At 38.2% G+C, this 23,970-nt stretch overlaps 4 protein-coding genes and 1 long non-coding RNA gene across 16 annotated transcripts in view; 2 read left to right on the forward strand and 3 right to left on the reverse strand.

The window, feature by feature from the left end:
• Positions 1–698, reverse strand: part of LOC105835259 — a 2,331-nt gene extending 1,633 nt beyond the window's left edge. Inside the window, exons 1-2 of one of the 2 annotated variants that reach the window (XR_004964637.1) lie at positions 435–698; positions 110–209 (exon numbers count right to left, since the gene is read on the reverse strand). This is a non-coding gene — a long non-coding RNA (uncharacterized LOC105835259). Of the gene's footprint in view, positions 210–434 lie in introns of both variants that reach the window. The other variant, XR_001138965.3, reaches the window with a different exon arrangement.
• Positions 699–1,742: 1,044 nt separating this feature from the next.
• Positions 1,743–6,655, forward strand: LOC105829715 (tRNA pseudouridine(38/39) synthase). Of its 7 annotated transcripts, none has more exons than XM_012668757.3 (8): positions 1,851–2,271; positions 2,338–2,543; positions 3,339–3,472; positions 3,553–4,118; positions 4,713–5,004; positions 5,090–5,226; positions 5,895–6,002; positions 6,431–6,655. In XM_012668757.3, exons 1-7 carry the CDS (start codon positions 2,226–2,228, stop codon positions 5,966–5,968), a joined length of 1,455 nt encoding a protein of 484 aa, XP_012524211.1. In that variant the 5' UTR covers positions 1,851–2,225; the 3' UTR covers positions 5,969–6,002; positions 6,431–6,655. The 7 variants fall into 7 exon arrangements, with proteins under 7 accessions (XP_036148273.1, XP_012524211.1, XP_012524213.1 ...); XM_012668759.3 differs by having other exon boundaries at positions 5,895–5,997; positions 6,431–6,654; XM_012668756.3 differs by having other exon boundaries at positions 1,852–2,271; positions 5,895–6,651.
• Positions 5,856–8,913, reverse strand: LOC105829716 (protein phosphatase inhibitor 2). Its single transcript, XM_012668763.3, has 4 exons — positions 8,643–8,913; positions 7,883–8,053; positions 7,693–7,772; positions 5,856–6,880 (listed from the first exon to the last, which is right to left on the reverse strand). The coding sequence occupies exons 1-4, from the start codon at positions 8,720–8,722 to the stop codon at positions 6,666–6,668; spliced, it is 546 nt and encodes a 181-aa protein (XP_012524217.1). The 5' UTR covers positions 8,723–8,913; the 3' UTR covers positions 5,856–6,665.
• Positions 8,914–9,111: 198 nt separating this feature from the next.
• The window catches only part of LOC105840057, a 100,831-nt gene continuing 85,972 nt past the window's right edge, over positions 9,112–23,970 (forward strand). Inside the window, exons 1-4 of one of the 2 annotated variants that reach the window (XM_036292382.1) lie at positions 9,112–9,130; positions 9,242–9,350; positions 9,426–9,532; positions 10,130–10,235. The gene's annotated coding sequence lies outside the window, so the exon portion shown is untranslated. Of the gene's footprint in view, positions 9,131–9,194; positions 9,351–9,425; positions 9,533–10,129; positions 10,236–23,970 lie in introns of those variants that run through there. The other variant, XM_036292381.1, reaches the window with a different exon arrangement.
• LOC105840056 (breast cancer anti-estrogen resistance protein 3 homolog) lies at positions 11,283–23,107 on the reverse strand. Of its 4 annotated transcripts, none has more exons than XM_012686786.3 (7): positions 22,788–23,107; positions 18,768–18,987; positions 15,411–15,525; positions 14,153–14,392; positions 12,781–13,927; positions 12,242–12,544; positions 11,283–12,052 (listed from the first exon to the last, which is right to left on the reverse strand). In XM_012686786.3, exons 1-7 carry the CDS (start codon positions 22,828–22,830, stop codon positions 11,721–11,723), a joined length of 2,400 nt encoding a protein of 799 aa, XP_012542240.1. In that variant the 5' UTR covers positions 22,831–23,107; the 3' UTR covers positions 11,283–11,720. The 4 variants fall into 4 exon arrangements, with proteins under 4 accessions (XP_012542240.1, XP_012542241.1, XP_012542242.1 ...); XM_012686787.3 differs by lacking the exon at positions 22,788–23,107 and adding an exon at positions 19,718–20,933; XM_012686788.3 differs by lacking the exon at positions 22,788–23,107 and adding an exon at positions 19,718–20,932 and having other exon boundaries at positions 18,768–18,943.

Below are 23,970 nucleotides of genomic sequence, written 5' to 3' on the forward strand. Positions count from 1 at the left end.
TAAAAAGATTGTGCAATATGTAATATGAAATATTACAACTGAAATGTTTCTAAAATCTATTACATGCAATAAATTTGAAAATATAATGAGTATTGTGAAAAGCATTCACCTGAAATGGTTTTGAAAACTTGCAAGCAGTTCGCGGCATCGCTACCGGATGGGTACGGCAGACTTGTATTTCTCATAAATAAAAATCATACAGAAAATACCTAGAATAAAAAGTGCAGCATTAAATTTCTCGCCCGTGTTTTAATCAAAGAAAAAAATAAGCCTTAAAAATTGTGTCCTATTGTATCCCAAGACTCCCAAGGTAAAAGTAAATGTTTTTTTTTAAGAGTACAATTTTATTTATATTAATTGTTTAAAAATTGATTCAGAAAACTTGGTATTACTGAGAGAATATAATTCTTTGGAATAGTTTAGCCATTTTTTACCTTCTATCAATATTCCAAGGTTGTAAATTTTTGCGACAACCTAACCTAACCTTTCGACTTTATATTTTCGTTTCTTCAACTACCTTTTTCCTTTTCTCTCCGGCATCTAACGCATATGCATCTCATTTTAAAAAGGTATAGTGTAGTGTAGGTTGATAATGAATAAAAATAACACTTGTTTTTCTAATTGCATTTCGTGCTTTTTCTCCTCTCTCTTCTACAACCAGAGAGGAACCTGAGAGCGGTCATCGCGTCATTCGCGTCGTTTCAGATGTTTTCATCCATCAGCGCCTCTATGTGCACAAAATGTGCACATTGAACTATGTAGTCAAATATCTATGAATCCCGTAGGTAATTTGCATGACTTTTTGGGTCTCTTCTATGCTATGTTCACGTTTATTTGGTTCTGTTTTATGGTATACCCGTAAATTTTACAATTATATGCATATTTTAAATCTGTTTTATGCAAATGTGCATAATCGCCTTCTATAAATGTGCAATACCACATATACACGATATAAATTCAATTAATTAATTTGATAAAAATTCACTCACCGATTGCTGTCGCTGCTCCTGCTGCTGATGCTACTGCTACATTCCTTTTCCAGAATACCGAATCGTTCCATGGATGCCGCTTTCTGCTGACATTATCCTGCTTTCTCGAACCGCACAATAATAATTAACGATTGCCCGATACCTTATTCGGCACTCCCGATATTACGGATATCACACACGAGTAAAACGTAATCCGCGCGCGAATTTCACTTAGCGCGACCGTTACATTTGGAAAAATACGTTAAAAGTACGGCACGTCAAGACACACTGAACAAAAGTAAATCAATTAGCTCCCAGAGTTTTGTATCTCTGTAGGATTGCGCGACGACTAGTAAAAGTTTTATTATTGGCACGATCGCCATTCTACCGAACGGAGCAAACACTTTGCTCGAACGTGCACGCGAACACTTCACTCGCAACCGCAGGCAAACGCACGATATCGCGCTTTACACATGAATACGACACTGTTACGGGATTTCACATGCCTCGCGGGTTGTCTATTAGCGCGACGACACTCTCAACATAGTACCGTACCTGCGCACAATGAATTCTGAACACGCGAGATAGCTGAATACCCACGGAGTCGACAGAACGTCCGACCGGCGCTGGAGTGGCGTACGTGACTGCTGGCAGGCAGACTCGGCGGGACTCGGCGCTAGTCGGCGCCACTCGGCGTTGCTAGGCGGTTGACTCGCCGCGCCTGCGTCGCTGCCGCCATGTTGCTCCGTTGCTCCGCGCTCCAGTCTCGTACGCCACTCCGCCGCCGGTCGGACGCTCTGTCGACGCCGTGCGTGTTCAGAAGAGAACGAGACGTATGTGTCGTAGTCGTAGTCGTAGGGTAAGGCAGAGAAAACGTAAGTCGTAATATACTATTATTCGTTATATACGACTAACATTTTTCTCTGCCTTACTCTACGACTACGACTGAGACACTTACGTCTCGTTCTCTGCCTTCGGCCTAAAGTGTTCGCATGCGCGTTCAAACAAATTTAAGTGCTTTCTCGAAGGGGATATGTTCGCGAGTGCCAATTAAGTGAAGTGCTACTTCGTCGTGCGAGCATACGAAATTTTCGAAACGAATTTTCTCCGTTCGTGTATCTCGGCGCGTAATTTTTATTCAAACGGTTTTCCTCGGCCTGCGTTTCCATGAAGTTACATGACGCCACTTTCGTGCCATGTTGAATTTCGTTCCGGGCAAAGTTTTCGTGTGCGCGTATTCGTTTTCGACCGTGGTTCATGCCGAGTGCTACACGTGTGGCGCAACATAACCTACGTTCTCGACGTATGTAGTTTTTACTTGTGCACCTCACGTCGTCATGTATGACGGTATGACCACATATCCCCGTAGGCTGGGAGGTCGAGCGCGTCTGGTTTTCGTTTATTGACGGAACTAACCTCCAAAACCTCCCGTATGTAGTTTTTATTCGACAGAAAAAAGATCTCCCGTGTTTACTGCAGCTAATTCTCAGTGTCACGATCATGGCCAAAATCTTGCGGAAACGTACCAAAATGGGAAGAAGTACGAGGGAGCGATTGGAAGTGCTCGATAAATCGGTATGACGTTTGCGAACGCGCAATTGCGTGACAAAGTAAATGTACCAGTAACCAGACACGATGCAGAGCCAACATTGTTGAATTTTTGTAAGGAAAATTACCTAATTTATGTAATTAGTTGAAAAATGTAATATAAAACGTTATTATTGACACAGGAAAATATGAAAAATTTTTTAATTATTTTGAAAATAATAAATATTTGTTGTAAAGCATCTAAATGGACAGTCTCAACTTTCATCTTTAACCTCTTGACTGTGGAGTACATGTGTACATACATGTACTTGCTTAGATAGGTTCAAACTGTGGAGTACGTGTATATAGGTACTAAAGAAAAATTCAATAACACATAAAGTAACAGATTTTTATAAAACTTGGTACTAGGGGGTTTTAGGGAAGTTGTGCGTTAGAACGTTCTGTATATTTATGGCTCACTTGGATGAATTTGATCTCCACAGTGATGGGGTTAATGTTTTAAATATTATAATGTATTATTTATAAAGCAATAAAAAATATTTTGATAAATATTTCTTAAAAAGAACATTAAAATGTCAAAATATGAACTGTAGCGTAACTATTTTGTTCAACTTTAATTTTTACAATGTTAAAAATAACCTATTCTATGAATATATTTTAAAGTACTTAATAATTAAATTTTAATATTATGAAAAACATTTAAGATTAATAAGTTTACATATAAATTTATAAGAACATGTTTGATCACTGGGGCATTTATCTTGTTTTGTTTTATACTTAAATTGTCATACATATTTTATATTTGCATATGGATGTTTACAGGAACTAATTGATAGGATACTGCAATTAGAAGTTCACAATGAGCAACTGAAACTATTAATCACAAAGAATACGGAACCTAAACCAAGAAAAGAGGAGACTCCAGGGAAAGTAAGAAAGTCGTTTGATTTTTCACGGTAAATATATTATTTCTGAACTTGTCATGCTTCTTTCTTTTTTTCCACTGGAGTGATAGGCCCTAAAATTTCAATTGCAGATGTCATAAAAGGCATATCTTGTTGAAGTTTTATTACCTTGGTTGGGACTATCATGGCTTCACTGTACAGGAGGATAACTGTGACACCATCGAGCATCATTTATTTGCGGCGTTGCGAAAAAGCTGTTGCATAGAGTCTCGCGAGAGCGCGAATTATCATCGTTGTGGACGCACTGACAAGGGTGTCAGCTCGTTCTCGCAAGTGATCTCGTTGGATGTACGCAGTAGATTGGAGCCAGAAAATCAATCCAACTTGTCAGACGAGTTGCCCTACTGTAAAATATTAAACAGATTGCTGCCAGTGAACATAAGATGTGTAGCGTGGTGCCCGGTCGTGTCTGGTTTTTCTGCTAGATTCGATTGCAAGTATAGGAGATACAAGTACTTCTTCCCAAGGGGCAGCTTAGATATAGATGCCATGGACAAAGCTGCCAAGTATGTTGTAGGAGATCATGACTTTCGTAATATTTGTAAGATGGATGTGGCCAATGGCGTGATCAATTTTAAAAGAACCATAATGGATGCAAGAGTGTTCGTTATAGATCGGAGCAGTGATAAATCCATAGGTAATTTTCAATTTGTTTAACTGTTTGCTATTTATTCCATATACAAATATTATACAGTAATAGCATCAAGAATTGATAAAAATGTGTAATTTCTTGGAATACAATTTCTTAATATATGTTAAAAATGCACAATTCAAAATTTAAGTATAAATATTTTACAATTATTTTAAAAACTAAGTGTATTTAAAATTTTGTCATTAAAATGTGCATTATTTTATATTTCAATATTTCTACACTGTAATTTAAGAGTAATTGTACTTTAATGCTTTTTTCAAATGTGTGTGGGTTTGTGTATGTTTTATACATAATACAGTCAAAATATTTTTTAATTAAACTTTTTTTCCAATTTAATTTTATAGATATATCATTAGCAATAAGATTCGCCATATCATTATTTTGCCAAAATACTATTTTAAAATTAATTGTGCAAACAATTATTAGTATTTTGTAAAAGGTCAATATCTATTTTTGTAAAAATATATTTACATAATTATTTTATGCAGGATTTTGGATGTAATTTAATAACTAATAAAACTTCTACCAAGGACTATCCTATTTTACTAATAATGTATGGTAAATTGTTTTGTTTTGAAGGTTACGATATGTGTGAATTAGAAATTACAAGTCAAGCCTTTCTGTGGCATCAAATTCGATGCTTAATGGGTATCTTGTTATTGGTGGGGCAAAAGAAAGAGGAACCTGAAATAATCTTGAAGTTGTTGGACATTGAGACTTGTCCACAAAAGCCACAGTACAATATGGCTCATCACATTCCATTGAATCTTTGGTATTGTGACTACAAAGATGTAAAATGGTTTGTCGACGAAAATGAATTGTTAAACACTATCAAAATATTACAACAGGATTGGGCTCTCAATACTATAAAGTACGTTTATTGTAAAAGAAATATGATCCACATAATTGTAAAAATACACGAGATTAATTAAGTTCTTCTTTCATAATATATGCAGATCTACAATGATTAAAAACATGTTAACGGAATTGAAAAATTTCGTTAGTTGTGTAAATACTAATTTTCAAAGCGATTGCTTGCTTCTTGGGATACAGTCGAAAATATATCAACCACTAATGAAACGAGAAATGTGTGGTAAGTATATCAATTTCATAAAAAACCTAGTAAATTTAAACTCGCCGATAAAACAGATTTCAAGTTTCTTCGATATGTTATTCAAAAATGTTTCTTTATATTATTAACTTATTCATATCGTATCCTACGTTTATTAACTTCGAGACACCATACAAATACATCGTTACAAGTCTATTAATATGCTTTGTATTCGGCTATAATACAGACATCCAAAATATCTTGACGATCGTATATACGTAATTTCATATTTCTTCTTTTTAATATTGTACTAAACACAATGCCGCCACGTTTGGACGTTTTCTACATTTGAGATTATAATTTTCTAAATGTACATTTCCTATCAACAACTTAATAGATCAAGTTAAGCCTGTCCAAAAGAAATGATTTACGAACATTTGAATATTTCTTTTTTTCTCGTCGTTTTGATAAATGAGATGTACGAGACGTAACAATGAAAGGGTAGATCATGTGTTCGTTGTATCCATGCGTTGCAATCAATTAACTACATATCACTAAAGAAATGAATTAAGAATAGAGATTAAATAATTGGTGGAGTGATTACGTGAATCAGGATACACTTGATGGACAGGCTTACTATGTAGTTCAGTAGAAATACATTTTCATTTATCTACGTGTATGTATAATCTATAATATATTTTGTTTTACAGACAGTTTGGAAAATAAAATCAAACATTATGAGAAGAAACGAAAATTTGAAGTCGTACATTCCGAGGTTACATAGCATATGTCTATGCTAATCACAGAACTTGTGTAAGGTATTACATACATACTAACAGTTTTAAATACACATATGTTTCTCTTACTGTAAATATTACATACAGCATCTTTAATTTTTATTATATGTGAAAGGGCTGTGTTTAGCCTTATTGTTCGTCAAATTTCGATAGTGATTCTACAAAAACATTAGATTTTACATGAGAACTGCGCGAAAAGAACGCCAATAGGCCCACAATAATACACGCAAAATGACGAGCAAAGCTCTTACAAAATTTTAATTTTTTATAGTCTATGAAAGTCAAAATAGATCGTTAAACATAATGAATTCTTCATGTGCACGGCTTGTTGATATCTCTGAATACTTGCAACGTTTTATTATTTATCTAATCTTGCTTTATCTAGTCTTGGAAAATCTAACAGCGATTTATGCTAAAAACATTCAAGTTTTTAAAATGTTTATTTACAGAGGATGGAGCTAAAGAGCTACAAAGATGGAGCTGAAAAGGAGCAATATATATACATAATTAAAATGCAAAATTTAGTTCGGGCGTTCAAATGTAATTGATGCTAACACTTTCTCTGCCGTTCACGATACATTTTTAGTCGCGTCAGCGACTTTATTAAACAGCGGAAGTTGATAGGTGCCGTGAGATTATGACCGTGACGGACAATTAAAAAAAATGTTAATCGATGTTCTTCGTTTATTTCTTTTCGGTTCTATCACAGGACGGCATGCATTTGAAACCCGTGTCGAAATTGCTCTCCTCCTCTGACGAATTTTCCTCATTATTTTTACCCTCACCATCTTCATCCTCCTCTTCTAATTCTTCCTGCTCTAAAAGTCGTCTCGCCATTTGTACAGCATGCCACTCTCGGTAATGGCCCTTTCTTTTCGCCTCAAAGGCTCTTCTCCTTTCTAAAAATAGAACGCAACGATGGTTCGATTAACATTTTTTTTTACAATATACATCATAAATTTAACTAAAGCAAAGTCCATAGAGACATTTTGAACAGAACATGTTACTAATTTTTGATGACAGGCAATAAATTGCACATAGCGTCTGTATGTCTAGTGACAAATTACTGCTATCAGATTGCCTGTCTGCGAAAATTCTGCTCGATTTCTGCCACCAATTTCCTGACATAATTCAAAAAGTGATTAAACACAGGCTTGTATTCAGAATGTGCTTTATGAAGATGTGCACTTCTTTAATGTTCTATCTTTATCGTTTATTAGATGTAAGAGAATAGAATAGAATGACAAAAAAGCACGTTACATATTTAGAAGCTTGTTCTGAATACGGGCCATAATATCAGTTTAAAACGCTATACTGTCTTCTAGTGTCAACAATGTTTTTATAAAAATTTGCGAATCGCACGAAAATATACATCGATGTGTATGCCATATTTATCACTTATTGATTTTGTATTATTAAAACGATTAAAGAAATAATTTTTTGTTAGAGATAGCATTTAAATTTAAAAGTAAAATTCTAAAAATTTTTCTCAAGTATCAATAAAATTTCACGCAAATCTGTGATTTACAAGAAGATAAGTGGTCTGAAAATTTTAGGTTTTTTTCAGTAGTAAACACCCTGATATCAGCAGATTTTATCAACAGATGAGTAACTGATTGAACAAGATGATTATGAATCTACAAACAAAATCTGATCTCGACTTGTTGCCATTCTACTAGTTTTGCTGTTTAGGAAGATAAAGATGTCTGACCTTTTTCTTCGGGAGTTTCCTCATCCTCTTCCTCTTCACTGGATTCCTCAAAGATTTTGGGCTTGCTGCCTCCAGCTAATCTAAATTTTAATAAACAAGTAAACGATATAAAGTATTGGAATATTTCTATTAGCATACAGTTGAGCTATTACAATTCATAATTAATTACATAATTATCTTATCTACTCACTTTGCCGCAAGAGCACTAGCGTCTAACTGGTCAAACTCATGTTCATTTTGGAGGCCTTCAAAATTGTATGGGGTTTTCGGTTCTTCAATCTTCATGTGGCCATAGTCCTTATCAGCGGGATGAAGAGTGGCGATGATATTCATCTCGTCCCATGTTGTTTCCTTGCTTGGTCTGTAGTTTGATAAAAGCAAAGTAAATAAAAAAAATGGTGTTCACCCCATCGCTGGGAAAACTAAAAATAGAATCTGTGTCAACTAACGCTGGGCGGTGTCAGTCACTTCTTATGTCTTTGGTATAGTTCAAACAGTTTTATTCCTTTAAAAGTTCTTTTTGTCATTCGTAAAATTTAATAAATTCAGAAAAGTATGCTTGCCTTAATCATATTTATAATAAAAAGAGGATGTTTTTTTTATCAATACATTTTTCAGGAAGAAAATCGCGAATCTCCGAATTGTCACGTTTTTAAGGGTGACGTCGAGCAAGAAGCTGGATGCAGAGAGTCGAGAGGGGCATTCGGTAATCCTTCCTCTCTCTCTCTCTCTCTCTCTTCTTTTATCGGATTCGTCGAGGCTCGCGATTTATAAATACGCTGGAAACGATCATGCGACGCGCGCGTAACACGCGAGTCACGCGTACGTGCCGTCTTTAATGGGAGATGTTCGCGCGCGTATCTCTATATTTACGAGCGGGCGAGAGCGTAAATATCGAGATTCAATTAACAGTCGGTTTCTCTCTCTCCCCTCCTCTTTCTTTCTCTCACCTAGGCACCTCCGGATTGTCAAAACTGCTGGACGTTTTGAGGATACCCTTGGAAGGCCGTTTCGACAGGTTCTCTGCCATTATATTGTGCGGTAATCGGGCGTAATAATCACGTCGTCACTCGCGATGGCAATGCCGCGGCGGCTGCTGCTGCATGATGTTTACCAATGGCTCTCGATCCGGCGGAATAACCTACCCGCGCGCCGAGTGTCACTTGGTATGTCACTCGCTCACTCGCCGCGCTTCTCGAAGCTGGCGATCCTCACCGACGGCCGTGGACGTAGAGAATGTTAGAGAGGCTTCAAAGCGGAAAAAGAGCCTTTGCCAGGATTGCCTTCTCTTTTTAATGTTAAAGTAGGAGAGAGAGAGACACAGAAAAAGAAATTGGAGAGACGAATCGAGTGACTATACGCGCCATCTGTGATCGAGATAACAGAAGCGCGGAACGACGCAGTCATATTGGATGCGACTACAACGACGATGACGATGGTAATTTTGAATCGAGTGATCGCGCGAGGATTTGGCGCGAAATGGTGTAGTAACGAGTTAGTTAGTTTAGTAAATAATTGGGATTAAAGTCAGATTTTATGTTTGAAATAGATGTTGGATTGTGTCGTAATATTTTGAGGGATTTTCTCGTGTTGTTGGTTGTGCGCCACCGTGAGTGATGCTTGGAGACGCTGCGTGACTTTCGTATTGTTTCATGCAGGTTAGTACGCATAAGTAAAAAATGCGTAAGGGTATTATTAACACTTGCACTTACATATATGGTTTTTTTTTACAGTTTTAAGTTATATAAAGAATGGGAGAGAAACTAGGAGGAAGCTGTAAAACAGAAGAGCAGGTGGTTTGTGTGGAAGCATTTTCGAGTGCCAACGGAAAAGATAATGTGTGAGTAATTTATCACTTACATATATACAAGGCTGCGTTCAGATTCCCCACCTGAGTGTGTTTCCAGATATCATTTTATCCTTGTTATTTACTGAATGTTAAACAAGGATAAAACGACACTCGGGTGAGGAATCTGAACGCACCCCATGGTGAAAAATTTCAAAATAGATTGAATATTTTGAAAAATATGGAAGAAGTATGTGTGTGTGTTTAATATTTTAAATGTCACCATTTTTTAAAATGGAAATATGTGTTTTTTGCATATATGTAAAATAATTAAAAGAATCACACATATATTTTGTAAAAAAGTTATACTATAAGCGCATAATATTTAATATTTTTAGAATATTAAGTGTACATTTAATATTCTAAGAATATACTTAAAATATTAAATAATATTATGCGCTTATAGGGACTGATATAACGTATTCCTATACATTATACAACACAAAATTTGCAATTACATTGTAGCAACATTGCTGCAAGATTGCAATCTTGTTACAACATTGCTATAATGTAACTGTATTACATGTATTGCTATAATGTAACTGTATGTATTATTAACACTTGCACTTACATATATGTTTTTTTTTACAGGATTAAGTTATATAAAGAATGGGAGAGAAACTAGGAGGAAGCTGTAAAACAGAAGAGCAGGTGGTTTGTGTGGAAGCATATCGAGTGCCAACGGAGAAGATAATGCGTGAGTAATTTATCACTTACATATATACAAGGTGAAAAATCTCAAAATAGATTGAATATTTTGAAAAATATGGAAGAAGTGTGTGTGTGTGTTTAATATTTTAAATATCACCATTTTTTTAAATGGAAATATGTGTTTTTTTGCATATATGTAAAATAATTAAAAGAATCACACATATATTTTGTAAGAAAGTTATACTATAAGCGTATAATATTATTTAATATTTTTAGAATATTAAGTGTACATTTAATATTCTAAGAATATACTTAAAATATTAAATAATATTATGCGCTTATAGGGACTGATATAACGTATACAACATTCCTATACACAAAATTGAAAAATTACATTGTAGCAACATTGCTGCAAGATTGTAATCTTGTTACAACATTGCTATAATGTAACTGCAAGTTGTGTGCTGTATGAATTGTTATATTGTTGTAATAATATAATTCCATTTTACTATTTTATCTGTCTCTTTATGTAGACTATACAATTTTTGTCTAAAATTTTTTCATATCTTTCATATCTTGAGATATTCAGCCTATTACATTTGAAAACTTATTTTGTATATTGTGTTACTAGCAGAATTAATCATTCTTATTTATTTAATTAATTTAAGAATGAGAATTAGAAGTAGAGAAAACTTTTTATTTGTAAAACATTAGAAAAGTTTTATATGCCTTTCAATAATTGTATAATTGTTTTAATAAGTACTTTTTTGAACAATGTAAAACATAAAATTTATTCAAATGTAAAAACCGCGAGCAATAATTACTTTTTAAAATATTAGCTTGGCATTGGAATAATTTGAACTTTATATTCATATTTTGCAAATTACTATGTAATGAGATGATTTATAAGATAATTATGAATACTGCACATTGAATTTTAAAAAATTGCAAATTATTTATTATTAATTTTAATTAAAATTTAATTTAATGAATTTCTTTGAATATCTCTAAATATTTGTGTGTGTAATATTTTATGAAGTTATTTCCTCAAGAGCCTTAATGAAAATTGTGATGGAAATAAAATCACGAGAGATACTTTTTAATTTGTATATTAAGTATGAAACAAATATGAACAACACTTACAACATAACATTATAGAACTACATTATTAATTAAAGTTAAGTACGGTTGACGATATAGGGTAGGCTTTAATCGAGCCTCTTGATCGATTCTTTGGGTGCTGTTGCTTACACGATTCGGAACAAGCGTTGGATTTAGGTGGAAGAACATTCGATACTTCGGGGGTATGCTCTACGATTCGAGATTACAGTAGCAATAAGGTGATGCCACTTTAATTATGCGCAGCGGAAGTATTAATTTCTCGTTATCGTGTTAGCTGACGCATTCTATAAAAATCTAAAAGAACCCACGGTGACGTTCACCGAGTACTTCGAGAAATAGGAATGAGCTTTCATAGAGAGACCCTTCAGACTCTCCCCATTCAGATCTTTGAGATCCTTTGGTCGTGTTTTTAAGCGGTCACTTCGCTCGTCGCGCATTTGTCGTACATCGCGTCCAAGACTTGGATGAACTTCAAGTGACGTTCTTCCGGAGCGACAGTAGCACCGCGGCTACCCCACAAGAATTTGATGTGAAACTCGGTGCGAAAGGCGTCCGATAACAATTCGTCGCTCCTGCATCCGTCCAGGGCGATCTCCGCGTTCCTACGAAAAAGCGGTAAGCTGTCGGCCAGCTTGCGAGCCGCTTCGAGATGCGACCAGACGATCGATAGGCCGCAGTCGGATGCAGAGTTCTCCCACGGTGAAAGAACCGCCGCCGTGAGCCCAAAGGGTGCTACGGTGCCTATGATAAATTTCGTTGAATAAGTAAAAATAATGTAATTTTGAGAGAAAGAATTAATAATTACAGAACAATGATCAAAAGACATTAACAACGAAAGATCGTTGTATTTTGAATAATTATGCGAAAGATATTTTTTATTTATTTATCGATTATCTAGTTTGCGAATAATTTTTTTTTTTTTTTAAATACCTAAAACATCTTCGGGACCACGTTCTCCAAGCAACGCGATTGGTAGCAAATGTGGTAGTGTTGTGTTAGGCGCCTGCGGATTGGTGCACTCATTCATGGCTCGTAGAGTAGGCCTTAGTTTCGCTTCGAAGCTGAAAGCTTCGTCCGTGTGTTTTTGTCGTAGCAGATGCCACGTATTGGCCAGTCTTTGAATTTGCGGCAAGCATAAGCCGAGCATTACGCCGCAAAAACCGTAAAGATTGCCGAGCGCGGTTTTAGTGTCAATTGCCACTTTGATCCATTTGCTGATGGTAGCCGCTCTCTCTGCGATATTAACAATTGCCATTAAGAAGTAAAAAAATTAAATGTTCTTTTTTTTTTTCGACGACTTGTTTTATGTAAATTTAAGTACTTTTTTCTCTCATTGACTTTTATAAGTATTCCTTATAGTACAATATTCATAGTATGTGCTGTTCGAGATTCATTAATCGGGGAAAAAAAAAACAAAAAAAATCATAATTAAAAAGGAAAAAATAAAATTGAAAAAAATTAGAGCTCACCTATAGCTGTAGCGCCAGCCAGCACGGTGACCGCCACCAACAGTTTCAGACATTCGGATCTTTCAATGAGATCTAATCTAGCTTGTCTACCGTGGGGAAGAGTCGCCAATTCGATGCCGCTTAATCCGCTTCTATTTCCCGGTCCAGGTTGTAGCGCCACTTCAAGATCGAGCTTCGTGAGATGAGAGGCGAGCACTCTTGGTGCCGAATCCAGTAACATTCCCGAGACTCCTCTCAGGGCTGTTGGGTCTAGAGGCTTGTGTTCGCCGGCTGGTAACAGCAGTGTTGTAAAACCTTCGATATCGAGCATCGTTGTGATTTCTAGAGACGGTGCAGCTACTACTAATTGTTCCTCTGCCGTTAATTCGTATTCGCTATTGCCATTGCCATTGATACCGTCGTTACTGGTGTTATAATGGCTGCGTATCACCACTCCCTTGATTGGCGCCGAGGGATTGCTAGCACCACCAGAATTATTGGTCTCGAATTCGCTGTCTCCAGATCCGTTACCGCTGTCGCTGCCGGAGGCCTGATAGCTCTGATGATGATGGTGGTGATGATGATGATAGTGATGATGGTGATGTTGATGATTCGGCACGTAAGGTACTCTGGGAGGCTTGGGGGGCGCCGTACTCAGAGCGTTTTGAAGATTCAGACTCAATGGCTGTTGCTGTTGTTGCTGTAACGCTGGATCCGATATCACCCGGGTGATTTTTTGACGACCCAGCGATAGGGAACAAGAGGGCGGCTGGTTTTGAATTGGCGGTACACGCGGTAGAGTGCTAGATTGGATTGGTAACTGTTGTCCCGTTTGTTGATTGTTGTCCCGAGCGACATGCTGGTCTGGCACATGATGCTGAGCGGTCAGAGAGTGGCTGCGTTGCTGTTTTCTTGGTAGACGAGGGGGTGACCCGGTCGACAGAGAGGTGGAGGAAGGACTAGAGCAATGCTGATTACTCGTGGGCCCTGGGACGCATGTTAATGGCACCGATCTGGGCTTTGGAGTAACTATTCGAGCCCCGCTGGCTTGGCTAATCGGTCGACCGCTACCAACGTAGAAGGTTATCAGGTCGGCGACGGTATCGAAGGCTTCGTCTTCGAATTGATACTGAGCCCTTTCGTAAACAGTATCAGGTTGAATTATGACCTGTGAAAAAAATTGCCGCGATATGTACTGAAAATCTATAACATAAGATCGTGAATTATTTTCAATACACTGACAGTGAATTTCGGAACCCCAGTCTTCATAGTATTAAACAGAGATTTTATTTAAAACATTTCAAATATCGTGAGATATATGATATTTCAGTTTGATATAGCTTTTACGACTTTTTTTAAAGCTACTTTCCTTGATTTGATCATGGCAACTTACTCGATTGATGACGAAATGTAACGGTTGACCTTTCCATCGTACAGTTAAGACATAATTGCCGGGTTGGGAGGCGCAATCACGCACCAAGAAGTCCCCATCATTCGGCACTTCCGCCTCCGCACCTTTCCGACCACCGCGCAATGTACTGCCATGGTACCAGGCGTGCGATCGTAGATCCCGAGGATCGAGAAGGCGTAATTCTCTTTCCAAGAGTTTGCGAGTGGTCTCCTCAGGTGGCTCCTTCGAAATCAGCAGACTTTTGATGTTACCAGACTCTCGCGTTTAATTCAATTTCAAAGACTTTACGCTTGCTAGTACATATATTATTTTAAATATGCTTATTAAGAGATTTGAAATATCGATATACACAATCGTTAAATTGACAAGTAAAAAGTGTTCAATTAACATCGATCGAAAACTTGACTCTGCCAATTTTTTATATAAATGATGAATTATTATTGTCGCGAACGATTTGAATTCATTACGCCGGCACAGTCTCGTATCGTCGATTAATTATACGGAATGAGAAAGAGAGAGGAGTGAACGTTCCGCGTAAGACAATTGTAGCAATCAATGCTGGAAAGAGACTGGAGTCTGCGGTCCAGCGAAGATTGGCTTAACGAGAGCAGCCTTGAGCTCCCCCGTCACGTCGCCGTCGATCGTCGTCTGCGACTCGTCATCGACGCGTCAAGCAGCTCGGCTATCGCGCAACCCATCATTGCTTGTACTTGAGTGTATCGTTTCATTTAATTGCTTCCTATATACCGCGGCGACAAGAAGCCGGCGTTACTGCTTCATTAACTTAAACCTATAATTATGTGTTTGATCGATTACGCGAATTATATGAGAGACGCGATGTAGAAAATATTCTGGATGGCGCGGCGTTTTTTTTTTTTTTTTTTTTTTAAATTAATTTAAAGTTTTCACGAACAAACATATCGGGGACCAGTTTTAGGTTTTTCGAAAACTTCAATCAAAAAGAAACGAAGGAATAAAGACTTCACTTCTCATTTAATTTTATTTTAATCACGAGATACACGTGATTTCAACCGACCAGAGAAACATTGACAGTAGACATTATACATGACATTCGGTGTTGAATTAATTAAGTTTAACTAAATCGATCCCTGCCTGAATATTCATGATTAATGAAGACGGGTTTCGATGAACCTGATTAATCCAATATCAATTTCTCCAAGCGACGAACGATAATTTAATTAACTCCAACGACAAACAGCCTGATGTGACAGGTACTCACCATCGGCGGGGACAGGTTGTTACTGTTTTCGGGTGCCTTCGTCGGGGGTGACTCCCGCTCGCTTGGAGGATACTCGCGGCGGTTCACCCTTGCGTCGCTGTCTTCCTCCGGCGTCCTGGCGGTCAGAACGAGACTTTCAGTCGCTCACATCTCTGCGCCTCGTGCCCGACCTTCTCTCTTTCTCGCGGAGGAATCCCCGGTTTCCGTCCAGAAGGAGAGCTCCGGCTGCGGCTCTCCGGACGGGCGGATAGGGTTTGACCGCGAGTCTCGGGTTCAGAGAGTATGCGCGCGCGCGCGCACACGCACGCACGACGCACGCACGCACCCCACTGACCAGCGATTCAGGATCGTATTTTCACGGGGTATCGCGGGGGTACCATCAAGTGGTATTAATAGATCGCGAGGAGAGAGCGAGGGAGAGAGAGAAAAAGAAAGAGAGAGAGACAGGAACGATTGGTTGCGCGTGCCAAGGGAAACATTTTCTTCCCGTCGACTTCTTTGTCCGTCCGCACGCGATTAACCCGCGAGTTAAATCCGACGAGGGACCACGCCGCGGATAACGAGCGCGTAGAAAATAACGACGCCGCCTGCTGGTGTGAGAGAGCAGCCCAACGTACACGGCCTGTTAACTTCATTAAATCGTCATCAGTCACTGGACGATGGACTCGAACGCGCTAAATTATGTGTTCTCCGTGTTTTCGTCATTTGGTTGTACATTTCTTTTTCCTTCGCACCCTTTTAACTCGCATGTGAGAATTAAGTAAAAAAAAAAAATTTGAGATCCGCCTCACTTTACGTTCACCCAGTGACGGCAATTGCGATCGCTTCTTTTGAACCCCCGACGGTACACTACTGCGATGTTATCGCCCTCGTTCGCGTTTCCACCCGCTCCTCCTACTCACCCCGCCCCTTCTTCTCGCCTGTCAAAAGCAAGCGGCTTTGACAGACGACGGATATCGAAGTACACGCGTACACCGACGATAGATGCTTCTCACGTTACGTATCTCATCATATCGAAAGACGCAGGACTGAGTAAAAGTGCATTGCTTTTATCGCTTCCGACCGGGTTATCCCGTCGATACCGGGGGTTATTGATCTCGTCGGACAAGGGGCTGCGTATATACGGAGGGGGTCGACGGCCAAGGTGCGCTTGCGTCATCCGGAAACGTTCGATAAGTGGCGTCATCGAGATGTACTGGGCCGATATTGTACTCGCACGTTTAAGAAATGACTTTAGAATGTAATTTTTTACTTCAGCTACTTTTAACTTAAATTTTTTCTCTATAATTGAGTATTTAATGCCGATAAAAAAGATGTAAAAATTAATCTTACTTCTTAATAAAAATTTTTTTAATTTATCTGTAACGAACGTTGAAGAAGAGTAGAAGTAAATATAACTATCAAGTTGAAAATAAAATTTGTGCCATTGTTTTTACTCTAATTGCAGCTATAAATAATATAAAAATTAATAACCGTATTTATACCATGAATAATTTAAAGATAAGTTCCCTTGTTTTCTAAAAATTTCATTTTTTGGACTTGTTTTTTTTATTTAAAAACTTTTGAATTTTATATTATAAATTACACAAAATAATTTTTTGATATATTTAAAAATTTAACTAGTTTATACATACAGATCTAAAAATAATTTAGTTGAACTATCAGAATAATTATGAAAGACTCTCAAGCATGATGAGCAGTGCTGAAAAAAATTTCTCTATTCTAGTGAAATCAGTATTGATCTTAGACAATTATTTTGAAGATCCAAAAATATTTTCTGTCAAAGTTTTAAATATTTCAGCAAAACCGTTTTTTTCATGTATATAATTAGATTTTTCTATTATCAGCGTTGTTAGAGAGACGCAATGTGTGATAACATGTATGAATAAGATAAATAAAATACATGTATATTTTAAATATTTATAACACATTTTATTTATACATATAATATGTGTATATTATATTTATATGTATAGTATTATAAATCAATTATATATCTGTATGTATAAATGAAATCAAACAAATTAGGAGATTAGTAGTTACCGAATCTCGTAAGATAATTCGACGTAAGACAAGCGTAACTCAAATAAGAGAAACAAAGGAGCGGCCTTGCGCGCCGTCGTGAAAATCGCGGTTCGAAGAAGAGCGGCTGCAAAATCGTTTATCTCTCCGCGGGTTACAATGTCAGCACCATGAAGTCTCGCATTATACAAATGTAACATTCGCGAGGATTGCTGTCACTGCTGGCTGACCGCTGCTGCATTTGCATCGGGGTTTATCTCGAAAGCCGCCCAGAGGGGAATCCCATCCAAACACGAGTAACGCGCGGGGGGACGCACGCTTCTGTATCGGACTGCTGAAATTAATCGCGAGAGAACGTTTCAGGAGTATGATCGATAGGTTCCTTTGATCCGTCAATCATCTCGTAACGTTTGGAGTGACGCTCGTATTTTTCTTTAGAATGGGCCCACGGTACTCGAGGTCGCGAGAACACCTTTTCGAGTTGATGACAGGTGACTCTCGGATTATAGTTTCCCCGGGTTTTATTTTCCTGTTACAGAATTCCCGCATTTGTTAGTCGGTGAGTCGTAAACGGGGAAGCGGGGTGCGTCATTCTGAAGGTACAGATCGAGAGAAACCGGTTTGAGAGTCGCCAGGCGCATTATATCCCTGTACTGGTATCTCGAATGTACTCAAAGGAGGCTAATTCATAAGCTGTAACTTTGGATCTTGGACTTTAGCGAAAAGCCGTGTCGCCCGCACGGTACTTAATCCCTTATTCATTCGTGTTTCTCGCAGCTTTCGTCCCGCATTCACGTTTTTCAATTTTGTAATTCTTTTATACGAGTGTTCCAAACAAATAAAAAACGTCAAATTTAATCCTGAATAAAAGCGATTTTGCTGAAGTAAAAATTTTTTTAATATATGGAAAGAATAGTTTTGCCAGAGAATCTACAAATTTAGCTAGATTTAAATCAGAAAATTGCCAAATTTAACAATTTAGATGAATTTTTTTAATTGAAGTGATTGGCAACTTAACTTTTTTTTAACATCATTTAAACAAATACAAATATGCGTCAATGTTTAACAATCTGTATTTAATTTAATTTTTCTCACCCAAATGGCAATCGACTTTCAATTTCTTCAAAAATAAATATTAGTTCGGACAATTATAAATAAAAAATTAGGATTTATTTAGATTTTTTGACGATACAACTACCTGAAATTTTTCTAGAAATCACTACCCGAAATAAAAAGTTTATAAATAACTTTTGCTAAATTATTTGCGAATTTTTTTGCCATTGTATTTTGATTCGCGAATTTCCTGTATATAATTGTTAAGTATTTTACACGAACCCTTCGTTATCCTCGTGATCCTCGGGTGACGGCGGAGTCACGATCAGGCACGGCTCCTTCTGAATGATCACTTCCGGCTGCAGGTGTATCGTGTGTCTCTTCTGCCGAAGATCCTTAGACGATTCCGACGTGGCGAGGCCATTCCGCTTGCGTCGTCGGCTGTTGGTACCTAGGTTCTGCAGAGTACCCATAGATGGGAATCGAAAGCTCCATGCTATGCCTGAATGTGCCGCAAATAAAATTTACGTATAAAAGTGCTGTCGCCCCACTCGAGTTCGATCGGCGGACGTGCGCAACGTAGGTGTGAAAGTCGCGATAAAGTTAAAACGTAAAATTTTTTTATTAGAAATGGCTGCAATAAATTGAACGAATGACTTATGAAACGCGATTCAATGGGACGCTGATTAGTAACGTCGGGAGAAAGCAATTCTAAAGCGACTTGGAACGAGGTGCATATTTGCTCGCGCGATGGATATATATTCACGTATTAATTATTACCCAGTTAACAAGATATCATCAATACAACGCTATTACAATTTTTATAACATGTAACCCCTTTTTTTTAAAGAAATTCTTGACGTTATACAACGTTGTTATTGTATTAAAAATGTTTAAGTAGAACAATTAAAATGATATTTCTACACTGTTACTATAATGTTTAGGAATATTACGCTATGAAGTAATCATTCAAAAACATTTTATAAAACATTATGTCGATAATTTTCATAAAATCCACATAAAATTAACATTTTAAGAGATTGATTTAATGTTCCTTGCTCACTGGCCACGTCGCTCACTGCTGGTGTGTAATACAAATCGCGTTTAATGTCCAATTTTATGGTGCTATAAAACATCCACGCGACTGACGTTTCCGTCCGCTGCAAATCTCTAGGGCTGACGCGACATATGAAAACGAGGTGTGTTTACGTGTGTTCCGGCATTACACTCACGTATGCTCGCGCCATCCTCCCCCAGTTTCGTGGATTCCATTTTTTTTTTCCTTTTCACACTCGCGCGAGGGAATACACCTTGTCACGATCGCGATTTCATTGAGCCGCGCGCGTGTAAGCGGCTCGCGTCGAACTTGAATGCACCGCGGCCGCCGGTCGGTCGCTCGATGCAGCGGCCGGCGGCGGCGGCTTGTACGCGTTTGAAAAAGCGGAGTAGAAGGAATGCAGGTTTGTAAAGCCGTTCGCCTGTCTCTCTCTCTCTGTCCTTTTCTCTCTCTCTCTTTCTCTTCTGTGTATGTCCGACCGCTATCCACTTCTCTACCTCTTTCTCACCTTTGCACTTGCTCGCGTCTACCTGCTCGTTCCTCTCTTTTTGTCTATAAATATACGTGTGTGTTGTGTGCCTCTGTGTGTGTGTGGTTGTGTAGATATATGTATAGATATATATAACTCGTTCCTTCTGCGTATCGCTCGCTGGTATCCCTCGTAAGCGAACATAATACCTGGCGATGGTGATAACGTTCCTGTTTGCTGGAGATATATATGCGATGTTTAGAGAGGCGCCATCGACCGCAAAAGTGAGGGACAGTTTAGACGCAATTCTCGTCGCCGCGAAGTTATTGATCTCGATTTTCGCGTACGTTGCGGAACTGTACTACAATACTTGTGACTTCCGATTTTTTGACGTGAGTTCATAACAGGGAGAGAGAGATAGAGAGAGACGAGAGAAAAATAAAAAAATAGATTAAAAACGGGAATGATAGAGGGAATATTCACTGATCGTATGTAAAATATATCTAGTTACGCATAGAAGAAAGTAATTTTAAAAAAGTATAAATGCGTAATTTTGCAGACCATGTTGTACTTCCATTGTACACAGTAGCACAGACGGCTGTAGAGATAAACCAAGTTAAATATTTTACCGCTTGATGCGGGACTCGCTTGATAACATTCACAATCTGTTCGTCTCTTTATATCTCACATTTGGCTTCCAGGAAAATTATTCCACTGAGAGAATCCCAGCTGTTCACTTTTTCGAAAAAGAGCTGTGATAAATTAATTTAAAGTTAAAAAGCGAAACATTTATTTCGTTTGGCGCAACTAGGTAGACTTTTCAGAATATCATCCAAAGTATTTTAGGGTAAAAAACTAATTTCTATAAAGTTGTTAATTAATTTGTCATTTTTCAAACTAAGATATTAAATTAAAAAAGTTTTTATAGAAAAATTTCCTTCAAAAAAAAAAAAAATAAAAACGTAATACATTTCTTTAATTTCGAATGGATTATGATTTTACAAATTGATAATTTTACAATTAATAAAGATATTCAGAAAATTATATTTTTGTTAAAAGTCAACTTCAAGCAAAGAATATTATTGTCACAATGTTAGGAAATTGCACGTATGTTTTTGAACGTCAACGTTTATTTTCGTCAAACAGTATCTTTGTATTACGCGATTGTAACCTCTATGTTCAGAGGTCTCCGTTTCCTTCGTCGGCATGTAATTACGCACGTGTATCGCGCAAGAGGAATTTCAATCGAGTCGCGTTCGTTTGCAAAGAGAAGCAACCAAAACCGAAACGCGAGCCGTTCGTTGAGACTTTCAGCGCTGCGGGAAAAAAAGTGCGTTCTTCCACGATTTTCAAAATAATAATAATAGCGGAAGAATGCGGTTTATGTAACGGCATGTAAATTACACATTCGCGTTCGTTCGGATACGGCAAAAAGTTCTACTTTCACCGCAGCCTTACGACATCACGTGAATATGATGCGCGAATATGATTCAGTCGTAGGTTTATCGTATGTGGATTCCAGTGCACGAGTTTCGCAAACAATTGTGTTCACTCCTTTTCTTAAAGATGTGTCACATTGCAAAGTATTACCAAATTAAAAATTTTCATAGATTATTCTGTTGTTACGTTTGAGTAACTGTATAAAATTTTGACATGATTCTATTATTTATTTGAATTAGAAGTTATTTAATTTTAAATCTGTTTTTCTTATAAAATTCTCTTTCTCTTTCGCTCTCAATATTTTAGAAAATTATTTAAAGAAAACTCACAGTCAAAAAATTAAAAATTAGGAATGCTTACACATTAATTATAAACTTAGTTTCGAAATTTGGTTAAATTTTTATATTGTATGAAAAGACTGGAGAACTTCCTTAATTTCTACTTTCTTCTATTTTTATTCGTTGAACTGAGCAACATTCATGACATGATTAATTGATTTTTCTAGTGGATTTCATTCTAGCTAGTTTTGATTCTGAATGATAATTGAGTCCACTTCAATTCGAAATGTTACACGCCCCCATGATCGAGTCGTAGGCGTCGCTCGACAATAAACGTATCGAGATTTTTACATTCGTCCCTCGTTAAAACCATTCGGTGATTAATTGACGTACTGGCGTACTGAATCATTTCGTAACTCCATTCCGGAAACTCCAAGAAGGGTATAATTGGCTCGAATGATAACCACGTAGTCTCTCATGTTGACTCTTTTGCGGTAGCACGTGTCGAATCATCAGCCGCGATGACCGACATTTCCTCTTGCGAGCGCAACACTGGGACCTTACGTAACGTTTACAATCGGTTTGCGAACGCGGTTTTTCTCGACAATATCGTAACGTCGCGCGGATGATGCGCGGATCCGGGTGACGGGGCTGAGGGGGGAGGAATTACAAGGAGCGCACACGTGCCTCCGCAACACGATCCGCGTGTATAATATATTATCGCCAATAAAGTGCACTATCGCCTTTCGTTTGTCAATGACACACCGACAGTGCACGACGCATTCATAATCTATCGTACTTATTAACTCAAAAATAATCCAGCGAGATGGACGCACAATTCGCAGGAATATTCATGAATTTTCAGCAGTCTTCGTCTGTCTGTCCCCCCTGCAAATATGCACCTCGTTGCGCACGTAAACGCAAGAATCTCCGCGTGTTTGCCACCCCCCGTTGAAACGCGCGCTACTCGACAGGGCGGCAAACGCGAGAAACGAGTGATAGACAAACGAGTGATCGCCGCGTGGTATCACGCGTGGCGTAGGGAAATTCGCACTGACTCTGGCTCCTTCGCGACTTCAGTTTGCTGGCGGTTTTTCCCATTTTTCCGCCGTAGTTCGCATGCCAGCGGCTGGCCGCCGCGCGCCACAGGTATTCCCGCCGGTGTTCTTCGATTCAATTGAGGGTGCACCGCGGGTGGCGAGGCGATTCGGGCAACAACGGCACGGCGCTGACACGGCACGGTTGCAGCACCCCGCGACGCGGTCTGACCGTAGCATAATGCGATACCGAGCTAACTGAGCGCAAACACGCTAGAAAGAAGGGACCAGACCGGCCGACCGACCGATACGCAAGTGGTACTCGCCCAGGAGGAGGAGGAGAACGTGACCGGCAGCGTGAAGAGAGAGAGAGAGAGAGAGAGACGCGGGGGAGGTTGACAGAATGAAAGAGAGGGGGACAGAGAGAGAGAGAGAAAGAGAGAGAGAGAGAGAGAGAGAGGGGCAGAGACGAGGAGATAGAGAGAAAGACACACGAACGGGGAAAGATATGATATAACTGGGCTTGGGAGAGAGACGGTTATGCGGGAGAGAAGGTGGGAGCGAAACGAGCAAATGGCAGAGACGACTGCCGTTTAACAAACGATACTGTCGCCAGACGTAGTGCACGATGGCCTTCGACTGATACTCGAGCCTTTACATTCTTTAACGCTCTGCTCAGAATCGAGTAACGCGAAAGATATAGGTTCTTAGATTTTTTTATATTTAGAGGAAGGTCGCCAATACTGGTAACTATACTTTGTAAAGCGATAGCCCTTTATTTTTCGAAAATTAAGAATTGCACTATGTCATCACTATACTAATAATATGATCTGTTTAGGTAATTAAATGCTCATAAAATCCATCAGGAAATAAAAGTTTTTAAATAGCTACCCATAAAAATCCATAAAGAAATAAAGTTCTTAATAATTTTATTTTTAAAAGTTCAATTTTAGTTTTTATTTTATTTTATACACTTTGTTAAATAACTGTGTAAATGCAATAGAAATATATTTCATTGCAGTTTAATTCATCAATTTATTTTACCGTTGATTCCTTCACTACGAACGGTTGAAGGTCCTGTGTCTGAATTCTATTATTACTGCTTACTCTGCCAGTGTTTTTAAAGTTTTGTTCAAGAAATATTATCCAAAAACAAAGTATGCCAGTATTGGTGAAATTGCAACAGTGCGCTCAGAATTTGAAG

The sequence above is a fragment of the Monomorium pharaonis genome, chromosome 9 (genome assembly GCF_013373865.1).
Source record: "Monomorium pharaonis isolate MP-MQ-018 chromosome 9, ASM1337386v2, whole genome shotgun sequence".
Classification (NCBI taxonomy): domain Eukaryota; kingdom Metazoa; phylum Arthropoda; class Insecta; order Hymenoptera; family Formicidae; genus Monomorium; species Monomorium pharaonis.